Genomic DNA, 20,404 nt, shown 5'->3' with positions numbered 1-20,404 from the left:
GAAGTAGTTCCTTTGAATGTAGACAATCCGAATGTTATGGTTTCTTTTCACTGTGTTCCTGTTAATGATAAACTACAAATTTAACCTAAATTACTAAAATATCGATATTTTAATGTGAGAATGTATTCTAGAACATAAATGATTGGTATGGGAGGAATCGATATTTCAGGATCGATCCGCACATCACTAACACATCCGCACATCGTTGTTGCTAACGACAATGCATAAAAAACAGTCGCTTGTCCATCCGTAGTGTGGTTATTTTAAATATAAGAGAAAGAGAGAACTTTAAGAAATTAATATAGCCACTACAGTGACCATCAAAACGATGAAAAACTATTGCCATAAAAAGTTTATTTTGCGACGCCACGAATCAAATGAGAGTGTAATATGAAACGATAGACATTTTCATATCGTCATCTGATAGATATGGTTATATTGAAAAGCCCTATGACTAACCTCGTATTGTGGATGGATTATTTCAGTTGTTCTCCTGACTGAAGTTTGGTCCATTTACAGCATCCTGCCATGCGATTGCATTTGTCAATAACCATCGGGAAACCTCCCGATAACTTTCATCCAGTGAAAAAAGTTAGCATTCATGCTCCATCTTCACTGTGTTTATGTTATGCTAACATAGCTGTGTCGCTAGCAATCACGCAGCACATCATTATATACCAGCTAGTCCAACTTCAATAACCCTAAAAAATTCAGAGCCGTTTAGTTTTCTGTCTTCATTTATGTTGGAAGTGATGGCAGAGCTGTAATTTCTTTCAGAGATCGCTCAGTCGGAACATGCTATATCATGTTTAGGTGGAAACTAGTGAGCTAACTTCCTAGATGAAACTGGATGTTAAACTTAATTTTTACACCTGGTAAAGCAGCAATGCTGATCATTTTATTAAATATGAAAGAATTTAGACTGTTTTTAACTCTCACTGATGACGCAGTGTTCGTTTGGCTTTGGGACTTGAAGTAGATGGAGTTTTGGACCCAGATTACTCCACGAGGCTCTTGACTGCGGTAGCCGTAATGCTCCGACAATCCATCAAGCGGTGCAACTTCGTAGCTCACCAAAGTCGTACTAAAACGTTTTTTGACAGATTTTTGAGCGCCTATACCACATAAAATTAGTTCGAGGTCAGTAAGCACAACCAGAATTCATACATAAGGTGCACTCCCAACTTTTGTAAAAATTAAAGGATTTTAAGTGCACCTTATAGTGCGGAAAATACGGTATCATAAAAACATAATCTTTGTCAACTCTTACTTCAGCTCGTAGTGTCAACAATAATGAACGTTATCTGACAATAGCAGAATGGTAGGAGTTCACAAATGTCAGCAAATGACAAAAAGCGGGGTTTCAGATTGAATCCAAAACAGCCTAAGCTAATGATCTGTTGTTGTCTTAAACCAGTATAATGTGACATTATACACAGGTTAATATAATGGGTCATGTTAGCTTGAATTTGGGAAGCTAGATGACTAATTTCCACTCGTGTGTTCATGGTTGCTGTGTCACACCCAAGTCAAATTATATTGTCATTTTGATATTCCGATATACAACATGTAGCTGGTCTCTAAGTTGTTGCACAAAATAGATGCAATGTAGTACACAGTGCAGAATCCAGTTGTCGATGCTAGCTCCAAAATAGTACACTAATGATCTGCGTGCTAAAACTAGCAATTGAATGCCAACTGCAGCTCACTTGGTATCTGTGGGCGTCAATAATATCAATAGTTTTGCAAAACTCTTTGAAAAATGGGTTCAATATTGACCTGACGCACCTTTGAGAATTGTCCATAGAACCTTTCCTTTGAGGACTATAGAGTGAAACACTCCGACTGTATGCTTTGTCAGGCAGTGGGAGGTCAAACACAGGACTTCTATTCCTGCAGTTTCATTGATCTAGTAGCTTTCAGATCATTCCTGTACTTCAGTGCAATCAGGCCCCCTAAATAGCAGAGTACAGTAATTCAAGGCTGAGAATGTTCACATACTTTCATGCAAATGGCCTTTGAAGGCCTTTACTTTTTAATGTAGGCAACTCTGAGATTTTCGCATTGAGTTTCAAATGTGCATTGTTGAATCGATGAAAGGTTCCAATTCAATCCTTCAGACTTCCTTCAAACCATCTAGGTTATGTCAAATCCTATTGATCTGCCCCTCTGATCCCTGTACAAGAACTCTCTTTGTACATAGAAAAGTTTGAAATATGGGAAAAGTGAAACTTCTGTATACTTTCACATTTGTGCACTTGAAGCAAGTCACAGTCTTTAGTCGTCTGATTGTTAGAGGGGGCTTTAGATGCTCTAGAGATGATCTAAGATGTATGATCTAAGGCATTAAACCTACTGTGTGATGACTGCTGCAGTGTTTACCTGTGAGTTTACCTGGGGGAAAAGACAGTTGACTGTTTTTAATTTAGAAATGCTTTATGAGCGTATTTCCCCGAGTTCAGTATTTTGTCAGTGAAAAATGATTAGAGGGGGGAGGGGAGGGAAAAAAAAACCTTTAGTTTCAGCAACCTGAGTATGAACCTGAGCATGCTGGCTCTGTCATGGCTTAATGAAACGCAGGAAGGGGAGAAAACTACTATTAACAGTCGCAGCTGTGCTTTCCCTAATGTGCAATGTCAGTGTGCTGAATGGAGACATCCCTGCTGCATCGTTTCACTCTGAGGGGAAGGAAGAACTAGTTTTATGTCGTGTGTTTCTGTGATGCAGCAGAGGCAGAATGTCAGCAGCACCTCTGTAGACCTCAAGTGTGGTGTTTTTTTGTTTTTGTTTTTGTTTTTTTGTTTGTTTGTTTTTCCTTTTTTGTTGTGGTTTTGTGTAATTATAAAGCCGTTAAAACATAAGCTGCTCTGTGACTGGAATGGCCTTAGCAGATGGTCTAACTTGTTGAAGAGATGTAGAAGGGCACAAATGTCTCTGTTTTGTTTTCACTTTCCAATCAGACTGTTTAAACTGTAAGCAGAGTGGGAAAACTCCCAAAGACTCTCAGATATCGGCACATAATTGTGGATTGTGTCCTTCTGTTTGCAGAACGTCTACCTGACTGGATATCCTAAGAATATAAATAAAAAGTCTAATCCAATGGATTAATTTCATTTGACAAAAAACATTTTATTTTTTTTTTTGTCCGGGTTTTTAAAAACCTATATAAGGATTTTAACGCTCGTTTTCAGGTTCCTTCTTTGGTAATAGATGGTAAAACATGTCTTGGAGTTGAACCTTGAATTGGGAGACCATTGACAGTCCCCCACATGAGCTAAGCTGATGTGTGCAGGTCACAGTATCTATTTTTGGACTGTAGAAAAAGATTCTTTAACCCCTGACTCATTACACTCCCTACATGCCCCCACCTAGCTGCTCCACTTTTAGCCCAGGCTCCTGTGAGGTGAGTGAGTCCGGGTGGGTGTATGGGCTGAAATGGGGAGGGGGTTACTTCCAGCAGGCCTTGTGGTTGGGTGGATGCCCGTACACGCTCACTTTCTCCCTTGTGGAGTCAAGTCAGTCGTGGAGCCAGGCCAAAGCAGCTGCTCAGTCAGCTAGCCTGTGGAGAAAGTGGACACTAGACCAAACTTTCCCAGCGACCGATTTTCTTGTACAGTTGGTGGAAGTGCCAGATTGAGCGGTTACCAACGCCAGGATGACTCGTGATTCGTAAGTTTCAGCCGGCCATAGCAATGGAGCCGATGTAGGATTTCGGGGTTAACCATATTAACCATTTTCTATGTCTTTACCTACAGTATTATCATCTCCAAAGCAGAGTTGGCAAGTATTTGTAGTATAGGCTCAGGGAAGTGTGATTATTGTGGAGCTCAGTCTCTCTGCCCGTCTACCTGTCTGGCTGAACCATTGCCATTTACCATGGACACTCAAAGTTCAGCTGAAACGCTCACTGCAGCTGTTATCAGCATCCACAAATTCATTCATTATTCGGAGCCCCCCCATCTAAAAAAGCTGCTCTCACCAGTTGAGGAGCTTTCCTTTTTATAGAACTGCAGTAGCTGTTAAACTCAGAGTCCAATCAGAGGGAGTTTGGAGCTCGGTTACAGGATAGGATTCATCTCTTCGTGTGGTGACAGGGTACTTTTCTCCTTTGCTGCTTCTAGAGCTGCCGTTGTTTTTCCTAAAGGACTCTAAAAACCTCTTTGCAGGCTTGTCCTTCTTGGGTTGTTGTTAAAAATGTATGTGATGGTGACTCGGGGTATTTTATCTCTGTGGTGATAGTTCACCTCCTCTTGGCAAATATCTGCTGTCTCATTAGTGTGAGGACTGCTGATTTGTGCCCTGTGAATCTGCTCGCCACATCATTTTATACCCTTTGTTCCACTGAGCACGTCTCCCTTCATTTTCATTTGGATGCTTGGCAGCATCAAAGTGATTTCCAAAATGTGTTTCACTGTAATAAGTGGAGGTAATGTAGCTAAATGAGTGATTTTAAACTGGTATTTTGTTCAATGTCCCCACATTCACAACACTGCAAATTTGACTTGGCATCCATCTGCAGATCACCTGCTGCCCCATTTTTCTTTTTTTTTCTTTTTTTTTCTTTCTAGAATGGTTCACCCAGCAACAATGACATCATTGTCCAGGCTGGACATCAGAAGCATTGCAGGTCAAATGACAGCAACACAGAGTTATGCTCCCACCCCACACAGCACCGTGCTGTTCTGTTATGTCTGTACTTCAAACCTCAGACCTAAATCACCACTGAAGGCAACAAAAGCAAACTGCTTTATCTTGGAATTTTCACAGACCAATAAACAGTTTTGCTGTTAAACTCCAGATATTCATGTTGAATATATTTGCTACTTGGTTATAGCCAAAAATCATAGTCATTATAATTTTGTTCAGTAGTGTAACCTTGATTATTCAGTAACTTCACAAATGGCATTTATTTATCATAAAAATGTCTTTTGATATTTACTTTTTCCTTTGATGTTGATACCTTTTAACTCTTATGCCTAAAATCTGACGTGTGTGCCTGGTGCATTCTTACTTATGTGTCTAAGTTTGCAGTGACTCTCTTTATCCTTTGCTATTGTTTTTGATTTATGTATGTTTTGTTTTGTTTTGTTTTATTTTTGTTGCATATGTTGTTTGTTTAATTTAAGACAAAAAAAACAATTAAATGAATGAGAGGTAAAACTTGAGGGGGTAGGGACAAATAAGTAAATACTTCTGCCTACTCCTTTTCAAACAAATAATGGAATAATAGTTTGTAATGATTGTGAAGGCACATGTTTGAAATGTTTGAAATAAAAATGAACTGAACTGAACTATTGCTAAACAGCTTGTAATATGCTTGAATGTCATATAGCCATTAGCTGGAGAAGGCTTGGGTCCAATATGTCAGAGTGGATGACAGCAGAATTCAAACAGAGGACTTTTACATGGTACAAAACTGCTGAATGCTGAATCTCTTGAGTAAAACACTCAGTCGATTAGTGTTTTCTTTGTGAGGCACTTTGATCCTTTTTTTTTTCTAAAACTGGGGTTTGTGCCACAGGTTGGTGCAGAAGGTCAAGGTGCAGATGAGAATACCAAAATAATGAAAAAAAGTCCCCACCCAGCATCCGCCTTCTGCTGAACACTGTCGGTTTCAGGTTTTTCTCCTCGGTCCACTCATGTAAAATGATCCATGTGCCTTTCAGTGTACCTGAAAACATCCTGGGAGAGGTATGCAAGGACAAAGGCTGGTTTTTCTTCAGCTGTATTCCACTCAGTTTTGCCGTCTGTGCAGTAATGCGAAGCTATCTGTGTACTGCGGCAGTGTTCTCACACCCTGTGTGCTGTGAGAACCGTGACTATACTCGTATATTGTCTGGGATTAAATGGACCACTGATATCACTAGTTTGTCTTGTGGACAGACCTCCTTAGCAGTCTTAGCGTACCTGCCTGCCACTTGATCTGTAGCTTATTAGCCATTCATATCCCTTGAGAGACATGCATGTCTGTGTTTCAGCAGCAGGGTGTGTGGGGCTTTTTTGTTTTTGTTTTGGGTCCTTTTCCCAAATTACACGAAACTGCTTGATTGGCTCAGCACAAGAGGTTTCCACCATGATCCAGCTTTCTTGTCTTTTCTCTTGCTATATTTCTGCCCCTCTAGTCTGTCACACTCCCTGATGTTCCTGGGAAACTGTTTGGTACCACATCAATTCATCTTCCTCTTTACTAATCACTAGTCTTTACAAAGCTGACTCAGTCACTCATGACAATATTGTTTGTAACTTTGTCTGTCATAATACAGAAACAAAGACTGTTGGCCAAGCAGAGACTAGCAGCCATGTAATTTTTAATTTTCTTTGACAGTGTGTACTCAGAGTTACCGTGACACTTTGATTGTCCCACACACCAAGTCAACTAAACTTAGTAGTTCATGTTAGAGATTTTCTTGGAAAAACAAAACCAACAGTAATAAAATATTTGATCAACTTCATGTAATCGTCAAAGTTTAAATTTTGTTGCTTTCAGCTAAAGTTCTTAACTTCAGTGATTTGTTTCCAAGCCGTACCAAATGCTCCTTTTATTTAAACTTTTTCATGAAGTATAACGGGGGTGTCTGTCCCTCAAGCCGTCCCTGCCTCTCTCACTTTGTTTCCAGAGCGTTCAGCCTTAGCTGTCACTATGATACACTCATTTCAAATCTATTTTCTAATTTTCCATCCTGCTCTCTCCTAAAGAAAATCTTCCACTCTGTCACCTTCAGCTTCTCTTGTCTTTTTGTTAGTGCCATCTTTTCCACATTATACAAGGTCTCACTACCATAAACTAACTCTACTTCTGTTTTGTCGCTGTTGCACCGGTCTCCCTCTCATTTACATATATGTATTCTGTCGTGCTTCCACTGACTTTCATTCCTCTTCTCTCCAGAGCATACCTCAACCTCTCCAGGCTCTCTTCCACCTGCTCCCTACTCTGTCTACAGAGCAGCGTTGTCGTGAACATAATATTCCATGTAGACTCCTGTCTGACTTTATCTGTTTTGCTGTCCATCACCAGAAGCTGTTGATTCCTGATGTAATCTCACCCCCACCTTGAAACCATCTGTCACTCCTGCTGTAGACATCGTCTTCTGTCATCATACATGCCCTGCACCACCTGCACATAGTTTTCTGCCACTTCTGACTCATCCACAGTTCCTCTCTTTACTCCCTTTCATTGTGTAGTGAATCACTTTTATCCATCTGTAATTACTACAGCACTTCTGATACAACACACTATAGAGAAGGCCATGCATCTTCCCACTCTACAAGACTGTGTTAAACAATCTATTGCCCTCTCTCATACACACCTCTGTACCTCCACAGGTATGTTGTCTGTACCACCTGCTTCCACTCATCATCCTCATCACCACTTTTTTTTTTTTTTTAACCGACATTCCTTTTCTTATGTGCTTCTCAGCACACTGTCTTCACTTGTTAGTACATCTCCATCACTAACCTTAATCTGCTGTACATCCTTTCCAGCTCGATCTCTCTCCCTATCCCCTTACTCCAAATCCTTTTCTCCTTCCTTAGTGTTCAGCTTCACATACAACTCACTGTAAGCCTTGTCCTGTGCACTATAACAAGTCCCATTCAGACTACACATACAGCGAATCATACAAATGTAGGTATTAGGCTCAGAAGGCCAGTCATACCTCACTAAAAGCATTTGGAGTTTAGGTGTGACTCCATTAAGTTAAAGCAAGTGTTCACGACTTCATAAGAAAATTCCTGATGTGAACTGGGAGACTGGGGCTGTAGAATGATCCATAAAATGTTGTTGTGTTATGGTTAATTTGAAGCTTTACTGTCCAAAATTTTCAGTCTCAAATGTCCTGCCTTGATCTCTCGGTAATCCCAAAACTGACTTCTTCTAGGAGCTTTAGTCACCAAGTGAACTATTTTGAACATGGCAGTCTGCTATGAACGAAATCTCTCCAATACTCCTATAATACTCCTACATATGACAGTTTCAGAAAATTCTGTTCAATTCAATTTTATTTATACAGCACCAAATCCCAACAACGGTCGCCTCAAGGTGCTTTATCTTGTAAGGACCCTACAATAATACATACAGAGAAAAACCCAACAATCATATGACATCCCTTTGGCGACAGTGGGAAGGAAAAACTCCCTTTTAACAGGAAAAAAACCTCTAGCAGAACCAGGATCGGTGAGGGGCAGCCATCTGCAGCAACCAATTGGGGAGAGAAAAGGAAGATGGGACAAAAGACATCCTGTGGAAGAGAGCCAGAGATTAATAACAAGTATGTTATTAAGAGGTCTATTAACACATAGTGAGCGAAGAAGAAACACTTAGTGCATCATGGGAATCCCCCATCAGCCTATACCTATTGCAGTATAACTAGATAGATAGATAGATAGATACACAAAAAAATTAAAGCTCCCTTTCTTCCTCACGCTCCTCTCCTCTTAGTCAGCTCTAGTTTTTTTTTTTTTTTTTTCCCCCCTCTCTTGCCTGCTGAGGCAAAAAGTACTGCTGACCAGCCTGATGATGTCATCCTCGTCCCTCAGTAACACACGGACACACACCCACATTAGGAAGAGGAGGCTGTTTGTTGAGTGTAAATAGAGAGGAGGGCTGTTTCAGCACCAGCAGGAGAACTGCTACGATTGATACTGTACGTTTGATCATGTGATCTCCAGATTGGATTCATTTAAATTAGAAGTAGAAAGTAAATACTCATATTTGATGAAAACCCTGCTTTATTTGTCCATATTGAAGATGGGCTTAACTCATGTTACTTTAACTTGTTTAACTTGTTAACTTGTTTAACTTGTTTAACTTGTTAACTTGTAACTTTAACTTACTTTAACATGTTACTTTAACATGTTACTTTCTCATGTTACTTTAACTCATGTTACTTTCAACAAATACATTTTCTGGAATCATTGCTGGATCCTGTCACAACCTCTAAATATTAATTTCTAACATCAAAGGGAGGAGGACTTCTCTCCAGAGTATAGTTAATGATTAGAAATAAGTAAAAGTACCATCTAATTCTGTGATTTGACTGATTTTATACTTTTGTTTTTTTTTTGTTCTATTTCTTTGAAAAAGCCAAGGTAAATCATGCAGCTTTGGGGGATTTAATACTGGACATTTGCAAACAATAGAGGTCTTAATTCTTAATTTCATTTTCTACTGCCATTTATCCACCCCTGACTCATCGTTACTCTGCTCTGAGGAAACACTAGCTGCTCTGTTAAAATGTGTCACTGTGACCTGTGCCTCGACTCACAGGTGTCTCTACAATGTGTAAAGCTGGTGTGACTGAAACTTGACTTGTACTCTGTTGTGGACACAGACAGCTTAGTAGTCATTCTGGTTATACTACTTGTGCATGAATTACGTTGCCTTTCACACATGTATAATTGATGCATTGTAATTTAAGCTCTCCAGGAACAAACCCGCACAGTCATAAAAAACACCCTGCTTATGTAAAATGCTTATGACAGAAAATTTTTAAAAAGGAAAATGAGACTGGGCAAAAGCAGTTCAACGATTTTGTCGTAGTTAATGTTGAATAGTTTATCCACTAGAGGGCATCCGGTGGTATTTCAAACATCGCTACAACAACCAGCTGATCCGAGCAGTAAATGAGTAATCCACGACTTGTTGTATCAGTAACACAAGTTTATTTTTAAACAATGAAAATCTCATATTATCCCAGACGAACTACAGCTAACAAATGTTGGGCAAATCTCTTTGTGTTGTGTGCCTGGTTACATCAGCTGGTATAACCGGTATTTTGACATCTCCAAATACTGGTATCTCTGTCAGCCTTAGAAATCCTGCATCAGCTGGGCTCTGTTGATGACTGCTCAATATTTGTCTTCATTACTCACTCTTCTTGTATTAAATGTAAGACTTTGTGAAACTGACACTGTGGAAGCCGTTGTGGTGTAGCTATAGTTTGGGAGTTTTGTGGTATACAATCTGTTAGCATTGTTCTTTTCAGTGTATACAGTACAATGTGTGCACGTCGCTGTTTTATTTAGCTTTTGAAATAACTGTGTGGGACGTAGCTTGCGGTTTATGAGCTGTGTGTATGTTTGTCTGTGGCATTTGAGCCACCTGTACTCGGCAGCCTCCTGCGGTGACACAACCTGAAATGGCATCAGGCCTCGGGGGAGACGAGATGTGCTGCTCACTTCATCTCTTTCTTCTCCTTCTCTCTTTCTATTAGTAGAGCTATTTGCAGCATTTCTTTCTTTTTCAGAGCTTACACTGCTCCTCTTTTCACCTTTTCCCGTTTCCCTGGATCCCAGTATTACTAAAGGTTCTATACAACTAAAGTCTTAAAAGGCACATTATGCTTTTCCATATTTTTTTGTCCATTGTTGGCATGGTGGATGCTCATATTAAGTTGGCTGAAGTTTCAGCATGTGTACAGGTTATCCATGTGAGCCAAAAGCTCAGGCTTCAGAGTTGTTGTTTTTAAAAAAAAAAAAAAAAAATTTATTCATGTCTTCTCTACTTCTGGCTGTGATATTATAGAGAGGGATATCCCTACTATGGTCATCTCAGGCATGCAGCCACAGCTTTGAGAACAGCAGTCCCACCCACCTGCTGTTTAATCTTTCAATTTGTGAAACGGTGAAGCATAATCGGGTAATGTAAAGGCAGAGGTACTGCACCAAGACGCAGTTTAAGATAAATACATGGGGAAAAAGCTGAACTGCCAGTCATTCAAAGCTAATTAACTGGAGTCTAAATATAAAACTGCGGCGATGGAAATGACCAGAACAGGTGCCCTAAACAAGGTTTCCACACTTGCTGCACATCTATAAGCCTCTTGGCAACCCACCTCCACCCCTCCTCCTCCTTTATGCTGATATGACTGTTGTTTAAAGGCGTATCTGTTGTTGTTGCCTACGCTGTTCAGTGCTGGGTTTTGCTGCTGTTTTCTGTTCTCTGGAAGTTTTTGTAAACACACAGTTTGGAGTGTTTCTGAACAAAATAACCTCGCCTCTTTTGTAATTCTGAGAGTGTTGTTAATTGCCAAATTACAACCCTGGATGTTTTCAAAGTCACTACTGGCTGTAGTGATCAGCCAAAGTCATTTGTAACGGGTGTTCAGATAGAAATAACTGATAGCTTATTACAGGTGCCTCACACTGCCCTCTTCCTCCTCCTCACCCCTCCCAAATGGATTGTAATAGCTTGTGATGTGTGAGCATGGTTTCGGCAGCTTTTGACTCAGTGCTTAAGTGGAGTGTGACAAACTGCTCTCTGCATAGACCTTTCATTCGTCAAGCCCCGTTTTCCAGGGCACATGCTACCTCTCCCTTTAATAGTTCTGTCTTACACTGGCAGCTGTACTTTATGGACGAACCGGAATTTTAATGTAATTATATACGTCTTCATATTTATTTATTTTTTAATCTAAAGCTGTATATCGGACTTTATAAATGAGACAATGACAGCGTATGTTTGTATGCCTGTGTTGTGTTGAAGTGCTCAGTTTTTCAGTGTTGCCTCAGTGTCTGATTTCATGTGCTGAACCAAAGCGCATATATGCATCTCCTCCAGCTCTTGTTGTTCCGACCTCCAAGAGTACAGTCTGCCCTTGGAACCCTGTGTATTTTGTGTTTGTGTGTCTGTCTCAGTGTATTTTTTTATACATTCTGTGTCCTGCCCTGAAAGCACATGTCAGCCCTTCTGCGCTGATAGAAATTCGCTGCTTTATTGAGGCTGATTTAGTGCCTGTCAAGCCAGCTGTCCAATGGGAAATAATTTTTAAAAAGTCCTTTATTTTCAGCTCTTGTAGTATTTACATCCACTTTTGAATTAGTTTGTAGCCTTCAGGGTGAAGCACGACTCTAATTTTAACCCTGAAAAAAAGGAAAATGTGTTCAAGTCGATCATTTATCACCACAGCTGCTCAGGAAGACACATCTTCAGGACTGGAAAAGGCACTGTCAATCATGTATAGTAGAAATACATTGATACATTTGTTTAAAATGGAAAAAAGGCAGAGGTTGTTTTTCTTGTTTATATTCATTTACAGTCTGTTCCTAAGGAAAAAGAATTTTTCCAATAAAGATATGTGTGATGAAAGGCACATATCTATCTCTAAATGAGCATGAAATCGGCCCTGCAAATTTATGAAACTCAATTCTAGACATAAATGCCCCAAATTGATTGGACACTGAAGGTGGTGAAAGGTTCAGTTTCCAGCTGTAAACTACTTGATAAGTTAATTTGGTTGGCATGTTTGTCCGATGGTTAGTACTGTCACTTCACTGCAAAATGATTCCTAGTTCAAAGCTGGGGCTTTTCTGGCAGGAGGTTGCGTGCTGTGAATCTGCTCTTCTACTCCTTTTAATACTTGTAACAAAACAGGGGGAAAAAAGACTCCCAAATTCCCAATTTAACATAAAAGTTGGCATAGCAACCAATACAACCTGGTACAGGCTGCAGAACAGCGAATCGCAGCACAGCAGGAAAGCCCAAATGTCGGCTGAAAATCCCCCCCCCCCCCACAGTATATACAGATTCTACTTCACATGAGCCTTTATAGAAAGCTGTCGCATGTTCCATCCAATATTATGTTTGATTAGGAGCGCCAATGCGGGTCATTTTGACTTGTTAGGTAGATTCATAACGTATGTATGTTGATGTTACATTGTTCGGCACAATGCCAGCTGATGATAGCTGAAAGTGAAAGAAAGGATTTTAGCTGTGCCGAAGCAGGCCAGGACACTGAATAAAGAAATGAAGAACTTTGCGTGGTCGCTGCGAATGTCTGCCTCCTGTGACAACAGAGATGGAAATATTCGACTAATCCTTATTCCACATCCGCCATACATCACTACATCTGGCTGTTCACTCTCTTTAGTCTATTTATTTAGGAGAGTGAGAGAGCAGAGTTGGGTGGGTGGGTATATGGTGAGAGAGGGAGTGTGTGGATGGTCACAGCGATAAAGTAGAGAGGGAGGGGAGGGGTAGATGAAAGAAGGGGTGATCAAGTGAGAGACAAAAGGTATGAGATAGATGTAGCAGAAGCGGCGAGGGGAAGGAGAGCGACAGATGTAAAGGATACCTCCCTTCATGCCCCAGCCCCCGCTTGCAACCTCCTGAATTGAGCCGCTGTGAACTGCTGGATCCCGCCGTGTGGATTTCTCCACAGCAGCCTCTTCCACAGGAGCGCAGGAGTGGGCTGTGCAGGAGCCTGTTGCCTGGATACCTCTGCTGTCGCTACGGCGGCGAAAAGCCAAGACCAAAGCGTGCGCGTATTTGCTGGCTGGTGCCGCTGCCATGGGAAAAACACAGCTGGCTGACTGTTTAGACGGTTCCCTCGCTTGCCGACTTGCTGGCTGACTTGCTGTCGTCGCATGTACGCATAAGGAAAGAATCACCCTGAGAAGGGGGCTTTAAAGAGAAGGGGGAGGGGGGTGGCTGGCACCCTGCTTTGCATGATGAAGAGAGCTGTTTGGTAGCAGGGATATTACTTTGGCAAAATTGAAGCAACTGCAACAAGAGCCGGAAAGGGCTGGTAGGGGAGAAGTCACGCTTGGGGCTGGCTGAGTTACTTAAGCAGGAAGGCTGTGGGCAGCTATGCAGATCCAGTCTTCTGGTCCACAGTCCAAAGCCTCCAGCTTCATCCTCAGTCAGAGATGTGTACTGGCCTCCAAAATGGAAATCCACCGGTACGTATCTGTTGTCACAGACTTAGTCCTGCTGCTTTTGTGCTCTTTCTATAGGAACCTTAAACGGAAACTGCTGCTCACTTTTGATCGATGGGAAGAGAATGCCTCATGCTTCACCAGTGACAATTGTTGTTGATTTGGTGTGCTCTTATCAAGTTATCTAGTCAATTTCAGAATTAGGATCATGAACCAAAATCTGACATACTGAACACTTCAGCATGATTACAAATGATCAAATGAAACTTTTAACCCAGATTTATGTCTGTTGGAAAACTAGGTGTAGGTAAAGGGGGGCAGTAGTGCTCATTTCCAACTCTATACAGTGGGGCAAAAAAGTATTTAGTCAGCCACCGATTGTGCAAGTTCCCCCACCTAAAATGATGACAGAGGTCAGTAATTTGCACCAGAGGTACACTTCAACTGTGAGAGACAGAATGTGAAAAAAAATCCATGAATCCACATGGTAGGATTTGTAAAGAATTTATTCGTAAATCAGGGTGGAAAATAAGTATTTGGTCAATAAAAAAAAATACAACTCAATACTTTGTAACATAACCTTTGTTGGCAATAACAGAGGTCAAACGTTTACTATAGGTCTTTACCAGGTTTGCACACACAGTAGCTGGTATTTTGGCCCATTCCTCCATGCAGATCTTCTCGAGAGCAGTGATGTTTTGGGGCTGTCGCCGAGCAACACGGACTTTCAACTCCCGCCACAGATTTTCTATGGGGTTGAGGTCTGGAGACTGGCTAGGCCACTCCAGGACTTTCAAATGCTTCTTACGGAGCCACTCCTTTGTTGCCCGGGCGGTGTGTTTTGGATCATTGTCATGTTGGAAGACCCAGCCTCGTTTCATCTTCAAAGTTCTCACTGATGGAAGGAGGTTTTGGCTCAAGATCTCACGATACATGGCCCCATTCATTCTGTCCTTAACACGGATCAGTCGTCCTGTCCCCTTGGCAGAAAAACAGCCCCATAGCATGATGTTTCCACCCCCATGCTTCACAGTAGGTATGGTGTTCTTGGGATGCAACTCAGTATTCTTCTTCCTCCAAACACGACGAGTTGAGTTTATACCAAAAAGTTCTACTTTGGTTTCATCTGACCACATGACATTCTCCCAATCCTCTGCTGTATCATCCATGTGCTCTCTGGCAAACTTCAGACGGGCCTGGACATGCACTGGCTTCAGCAGCGGAACACGTCTGGCACTGCGGGATTTGATTCCCTGCCGTTGTAGTGTGTTACTGATGGTGACCTTTGTTACTTTGGTCCCATCTCTCTGCAGGTCATTCACCAGGTCCCCCCGTGTGGTTCTGGGATCTTTGCTCACCGTTCTCATGATCATTTTGACCCCACGGGATGAGATCTTGCGTGGAGCCCCAGATCGAGGGAGATTATCAGTGGTCTTGTATGTCTTCCATTTTCTGATGATTGCTCCCACAGTTGATTTTTTCACACCAAGCTGCTTGCCTATTGTAGATTCACTCTTCCCAGTCTGGTGCAGGTCTACAATACTTTTCCTGGTGTCCTTCGACAGCTCTTTGGTCTTGGCCATGGCGGAGTTTGGAGTCTGATTGTTTGAGGCTGTGGACAGGTGTCTTTTATACAGATGATGAGTTCAAACAGGTGCCATTCATACAGATAACGAGTGGGGGACAGAAAAGCTTCTTACAGAAGACGTTACAGGTCTGTGAGGGCCAGAGATTTTCCTTGTTTGAGGTGACCAAATACTTATTTTCCACCCTGATTTACGAATAAATTCTTTACAAATCCTACCATGTGAATTCATGGATTTTTTTTTTCACATTCTGTCTCTCACAGTTGAAGTGTACCTCTGGTGCAAATTACTGACCTCTGTCATCATTTTAAGTGGGGGAACTTGCACAATCGGTGGCTGACTAAATACTTTTTTGCCCCACTGTATACACTGAACAAAAACGCAACACTTTTGTTTTTGCTCCCATTCCCCATGGGATGGACGTAGAGACCTAAAATTCATTCCAGATACACAATATAACCATCCCTCCCAAACAGTGGTCACAAATCAGTCCAAATGTGTGGTAGTGGGCACATCTGCTATATTGAGATAATCCATCCCACCTCACAGGTGTGCCACATCAGGATGCTGATCTGACACCATGAGTAGTCCACAGGTGTACCTCAGACTGCCCACAACAAAAGGCCACCCTGGAAGTTTACAGTTTTTTGTTCTATTGGGGGTCTGGGGACCCAGAACCGGTCAGTATCTGGTGTGACCACCATTTGCCTCATGCAGTGCAACACATCGTCGCATGGAGTCTATCAGATTGTCAATTGTGGCCTGTGGAATGTTGGTCCACTCCACTTCAATGGCTGTGCGAGGTTGTTGGATATTCATGGGAACTGGTACACGCTGTCGTATACGCCGGTCAAGCACATCCCGAACATGCTCAATGGGTGACATGTCCGGTGAGTATGCTGGGCATGCAAGAACTGGGACATTCTCAGCTGCCATCTGCCCTGAACAATGTGAACCATGATTCATCCGTGAAGCGCACACCTCTCCAACGTGCCAGACGCCATCGAATGTGAGCATTTGCCCACACAAGTCTGTTACGGCGACGAGCTGGAGTCAGGTCAAGACCCCGATGAGGACGACGGGCATGCAGTTGAGCGTCCCTGAGACGGTTTCTGACAGTTTGTGCAGAAATTGTTTGGTTGTGCAAACCAATTGTTCCAGCAGCTGTCTGGGTGGCTGGTCTCAGACGATCTTGGAGGTGAACCTGCTGGATGTGGAGGTCCTGGGCTGGTGTGGTTACATGAGGTCTGCGGTTGTGAGGCCGGTTGGATGTGCTGCCATATTCTCTGAAACGCCTGTGGAGACGGCTTATGGTTGAGAAATGAACATTCAATGCACGGGCGACAGATCTGGTTGACATTCCTGCTGTCAGCATGCCAATTGCACGCTCCCTCATTGCTTGTGGCATCTGTGGCATTTTGCTGTGAGACAAAACTGCACATTCCAGGGTGGCCTTTTGTTGTGGGCAGTCTGAGGTACACCTGTGCACTACTCATGGTGTCAGATCAGCATCCTGATGTGGCACACCTGTGAGGTGGGATGGATTATCTCAATATAGCAGATGTGCCCACTACCACACATTTGGACTGATTTGTGACCACTGTTTGGGAGGGATGGTTATATTGTGTATCTGGAATGAATTTTAGGTCTCTACGTCCATCCCATGGGGAATGGGAGCAGTAACAAAAGTGTTGCGTTTATATTTTTGTTGAGTGTATTTCTGACTCTACTCTCTTTGCATGATTCACAGTACACCGAATCATTTTTAACTTACAATGGCCCTTGCAGCCTCTCACTTCATCCATAAGCCACCATCTGTTTAAGCTAGCCATCTGTTATTTTGGGCCCTTCGCTTCCACAAACAGAAACTGAAACTGTTCAGGAATTGATCCTTTGTGCAGACTTCTTTAAAGTTTTAAGAAATGGTTGGCACAGACTGAAGGCATGACAAGGACTTTAATTTACATGTCATGTAGAGCATAAAGCTACGGTTCTGGTTTTCTGTAACTATCAAGAGAAGATAATTGATTAGTATTAGCTACATTGTGGATGTATTGTACTAATGGATGCTAGTGTTGTACGTGCTTGTCCCCCTAAATAATTGTGATCATTTGTTTTTGCTGCATTCATAATAAATGTGATGCATAGAGTTTTAAACCCTGAATCGGTGAATAATGGCGACCTGTGTAAAGTCTGATGCCCTTCTTTTTTTAAAACCAGATGTTTAAATCCACATGCAGAAGGTCTGGTTTTGGTTTTTTTGGGCAGTTTGTTTTCGAATCTCAGTTTGTCGGAGTGTGTTCGAGTCAACTCTGAGTTGACTGAAGGATTTTCTGTTCTCATGCCTGTGTGCCTTCTTCCCCAAGGGCTTGGTTGGATCCAAGTAGCTACATTGGTGATTTAGCAGTTGCAACGTGATGTTAAACATGAAGACTCTGTTTATTTATTGATGATTGTTTGCTAAAATGTCAGACAACATTTGAGTTTGGCTCAGTAGCACGAATGTTATGTTCATTTGGATTTTTTTTGTTTGTTTTCATGGAATGAAATGAAGATTTATTTATTTTAAAGTTGGGGAAACAAAATGAATGAATTAAACCGAATGTATTCAAATCGCCTAATGGACCAAGGGATCCAGATATGGACCATATAACTCAACAAACAGGGCTGGGATAATAACCTATAGTTGACCTTTGACTTTACAAGCCTTCAAATCAGAACAAAGGTCATTTTGACCAGCCGTAGTGAGCTTGTGAGTAGGTGATTGGGAGGAGAGTTGATTGAAACCTGGCTCTGTATGTTAATGTTAAAACTAAGCCTGTTTAGAGAGCTTAGCATGATTACTGCAGATGCTGAATTTCTTTAAGTTTCTGTGTTATTTCATGGTCCTCATGAGCATCTTCTCCATTCACATGCCATGTTATTAAGAAATTAATAGTGATCTTTTAGTCTGGATAATTTTGCAAAAAATAAGATTATTACATTTGAAATATTTTACACTCTGAACTATGACTCTGTTCTGGGATTTCCAAGTACATGCAGAATATGCATGAACAGCAGGAGCCTGTGTGGAGGTGACCTGCAGAGTTGCTTTGTAATTTTGGAACCTGCTGAGATTTGCTAATAGGTTTTCTGGAAAGGGATCATATGAGGCACTAAGTATTAATTGGCAGTGAGATCGGATAATCTGCTGGGATTGAGTTTGACCCTAACTCTGAATTAGACAGATTATACTTGGTTTTGTTTGCTTTGTCACTTCAAAGGAGTCAGACTTTCTTGTATGTTTTCAAGTTGTCTTGAGCATTAGATCTTCAGACTTTCTGACAGTCTTTCAAAGTTTCCAAGGCATAGTGCATAACTGCCTTATGTCCAGCTTCACCTAAACAAAGGGTGCTCTGTGGCTTTTAAACCAGTCCTGTGGGAGTATTTGGCAAAGAAACAGAAGTTTGGAGGTATTTTATGAACTTTGTGGACATTAAACCAGAATTGTGATGTGACTGTTGCTGAACCAGACCTTTGCAGTTTTGCACCTGAAGGCTGCAGTTGTTTATTTCAGTGGTTTAAGAGGAGTGAAAGCTGAGTTCAGTGCAGACTTGCTCTGCCATCAATGTGTCCCCTGTCCGTGTGTGAATAGAACTGTGATTGGACCCTTGTAAAATGTGCCAGGCACCCAGTTAGGCCGCAGTCTGAACCCTGGAAACTACCTGTAAAAACCACTAGATATAAGTGATATACAGCGACTTGAACAAACACCTTGGAGAACTCGATATCTGGATTGGGTTATGTTCAATAGTGCATGCTTGAAACAGCCTGTTTTCTGCCAAGTGTAAAATTTTCTGTCTCTATTTGCTGTGTCCTTACTAATAGGTCAGCCAAATGTGTCTGAGCGTTGTTCTTTGACTGTAATGTAGCCCATTTGAAAAAGTGTGCGGTTTAATTTAAGGAAAGGTCAAAATGGGCTTGTTGAGGGGATGACACTGAAAAGGTTGAGCCACTAATAAAAGATGTGCGTGTTTGTGTGGTGGGATGGGGATTGGTGCCACCTGTGGCCGAAGCCTCTGAGGATCACGCTCTTCAGTCAGCTAATGGTTTCTGTGAGTGACTTACACAAAGCCTAATTGAATCCAAAAGGATTCAGTGGACCTGGCCTTAGAACTCATTAAATAAGACTGGAACTTGAATAGTCCAGTCAGGGGTTCAGGTAATTAGCAGATGATAATGTTTTACATCTTTAGGTGACTTGGAAATAATCAAGGGAGTGACGACACTAGTTGTATTGTAATATAGCTTTAAAATGGAATAAAAGAAGTTTGTTTTAACAGTCATTAACGGTAACAACATTTTCTGTGATTAGCTGTGTAATGACCATGAGATAAAATGCGTAGGCCTGGTTCCGGAAGCCAGTGCGGTGTGGAACATCTGATATGTTTTGTGACTTTAAACTGTGTTGGCTAGAAATAAATTTGGATGTTGGAGTTGGATTACTGACATGTTTTGTTATTTAGCCTAGTTGGACATCTTAAACTACTTATTTTTATTTTATTTATTTATTTTTTTAAATGAACTACTTAAAACAAAGTGTAGCTCAGCCTTTTCGAGTCTTCTTTGAGCATGTTTAGGTGAATTGTTACGAGTTGAAACTGCTGGAAAAGTTTGTACAAGATGCTGAACCCTGCATCAATGTGTGTGTCTGCAAATGTTAAAAAGCACTGTTTGATTAGATGACTGAGACATACTCAAAATAGAAAAGTAGTAGCAGAAAGCACTTTATATGTTGCAGTCCATTTACCATTATACCAAGAAAGCTAAAAATGGAGTTGTAAGAACTACAATAATACTCAGATGCTGCAGTTTACTCCCAGAAAGGGGCTGGCGCTTGTAACGGCTACTAGAACTATGGAAATATTCTCGTGGCCCAAAACCACCTTGCATTAACCATGGGATTTTAAAGCTCTGGCTCATTTGTAGATATTTAAAAATAAGGGTTATGTTAGCTTCCTGGGGTATTTTTCAGTCTTGCTGTTCCTTGAGGAGCTTTTTCTCCAGTTTCTCATTGCTAATTTAGAGTAGTAAGCAGGGCTGCACGATTAATCGTTAGAAAATCGCGATCTCGATTCATACTTATGTGCGATCTCATTTCCAAATGACAACGATTAAAAAAAACC

At 41.4% G+C, this 20,404-nt stretch overlaps 1 protein-coding gene across 9 annotated transcripts in view; it reads left to right on the top strand.

Annotated features, from left to right (window-relative positions):
• enah (ENAH actin regulator) overlaps positions 1-20,404 on the top strand; it is a 151,415-nt gene that overhangs the window by 44,170 nt on the left and 86,841 nt on the right. The window contains exon 1 of one of the 9 annotated variants that reach the window (XM_076874277.1): positions 3,450-3,669. The exons of 1 other annotated variant lie outside the window; for it this stretch is intronic. In XM_076874277.1, coding sequence (XP_076730392.1) covers positions 3,656-3,669 — 14 coding nt within the window. In that variant the 5' untranslated portion in view covers positions 3,450-3,655. Of the gene's footprint in view, positions 1-3,449; positions 3,670-13,009; positions 13,678-20,404 lie in introns of those variants that run through there. 7 more of the 9 variants (XM_076874274.1, XM_076874276.1, XM_076874275.1 and 4 more) reach the window with 7 other exon arrangements.

Source organism: Maylandia zebra, linkage group LG15 (genome assembly GCF_041146795.1).
Source record: "Maylandia zebra isolate NMK-2024a linkage group LG15, Mzebra_GT3a, whole genome shotgun sequence".
NCBI lineage: Eukaryota > Metazoa > Chordata > Actinopteri > Cichliformes > Cichlidae > Maylandia > Maylandia zebra.
The sequence above is the reverse complement of the archived record's forward strand: the minus strand, read 5'-3'. Positions and strand labels throughout refer to the sequence as shown.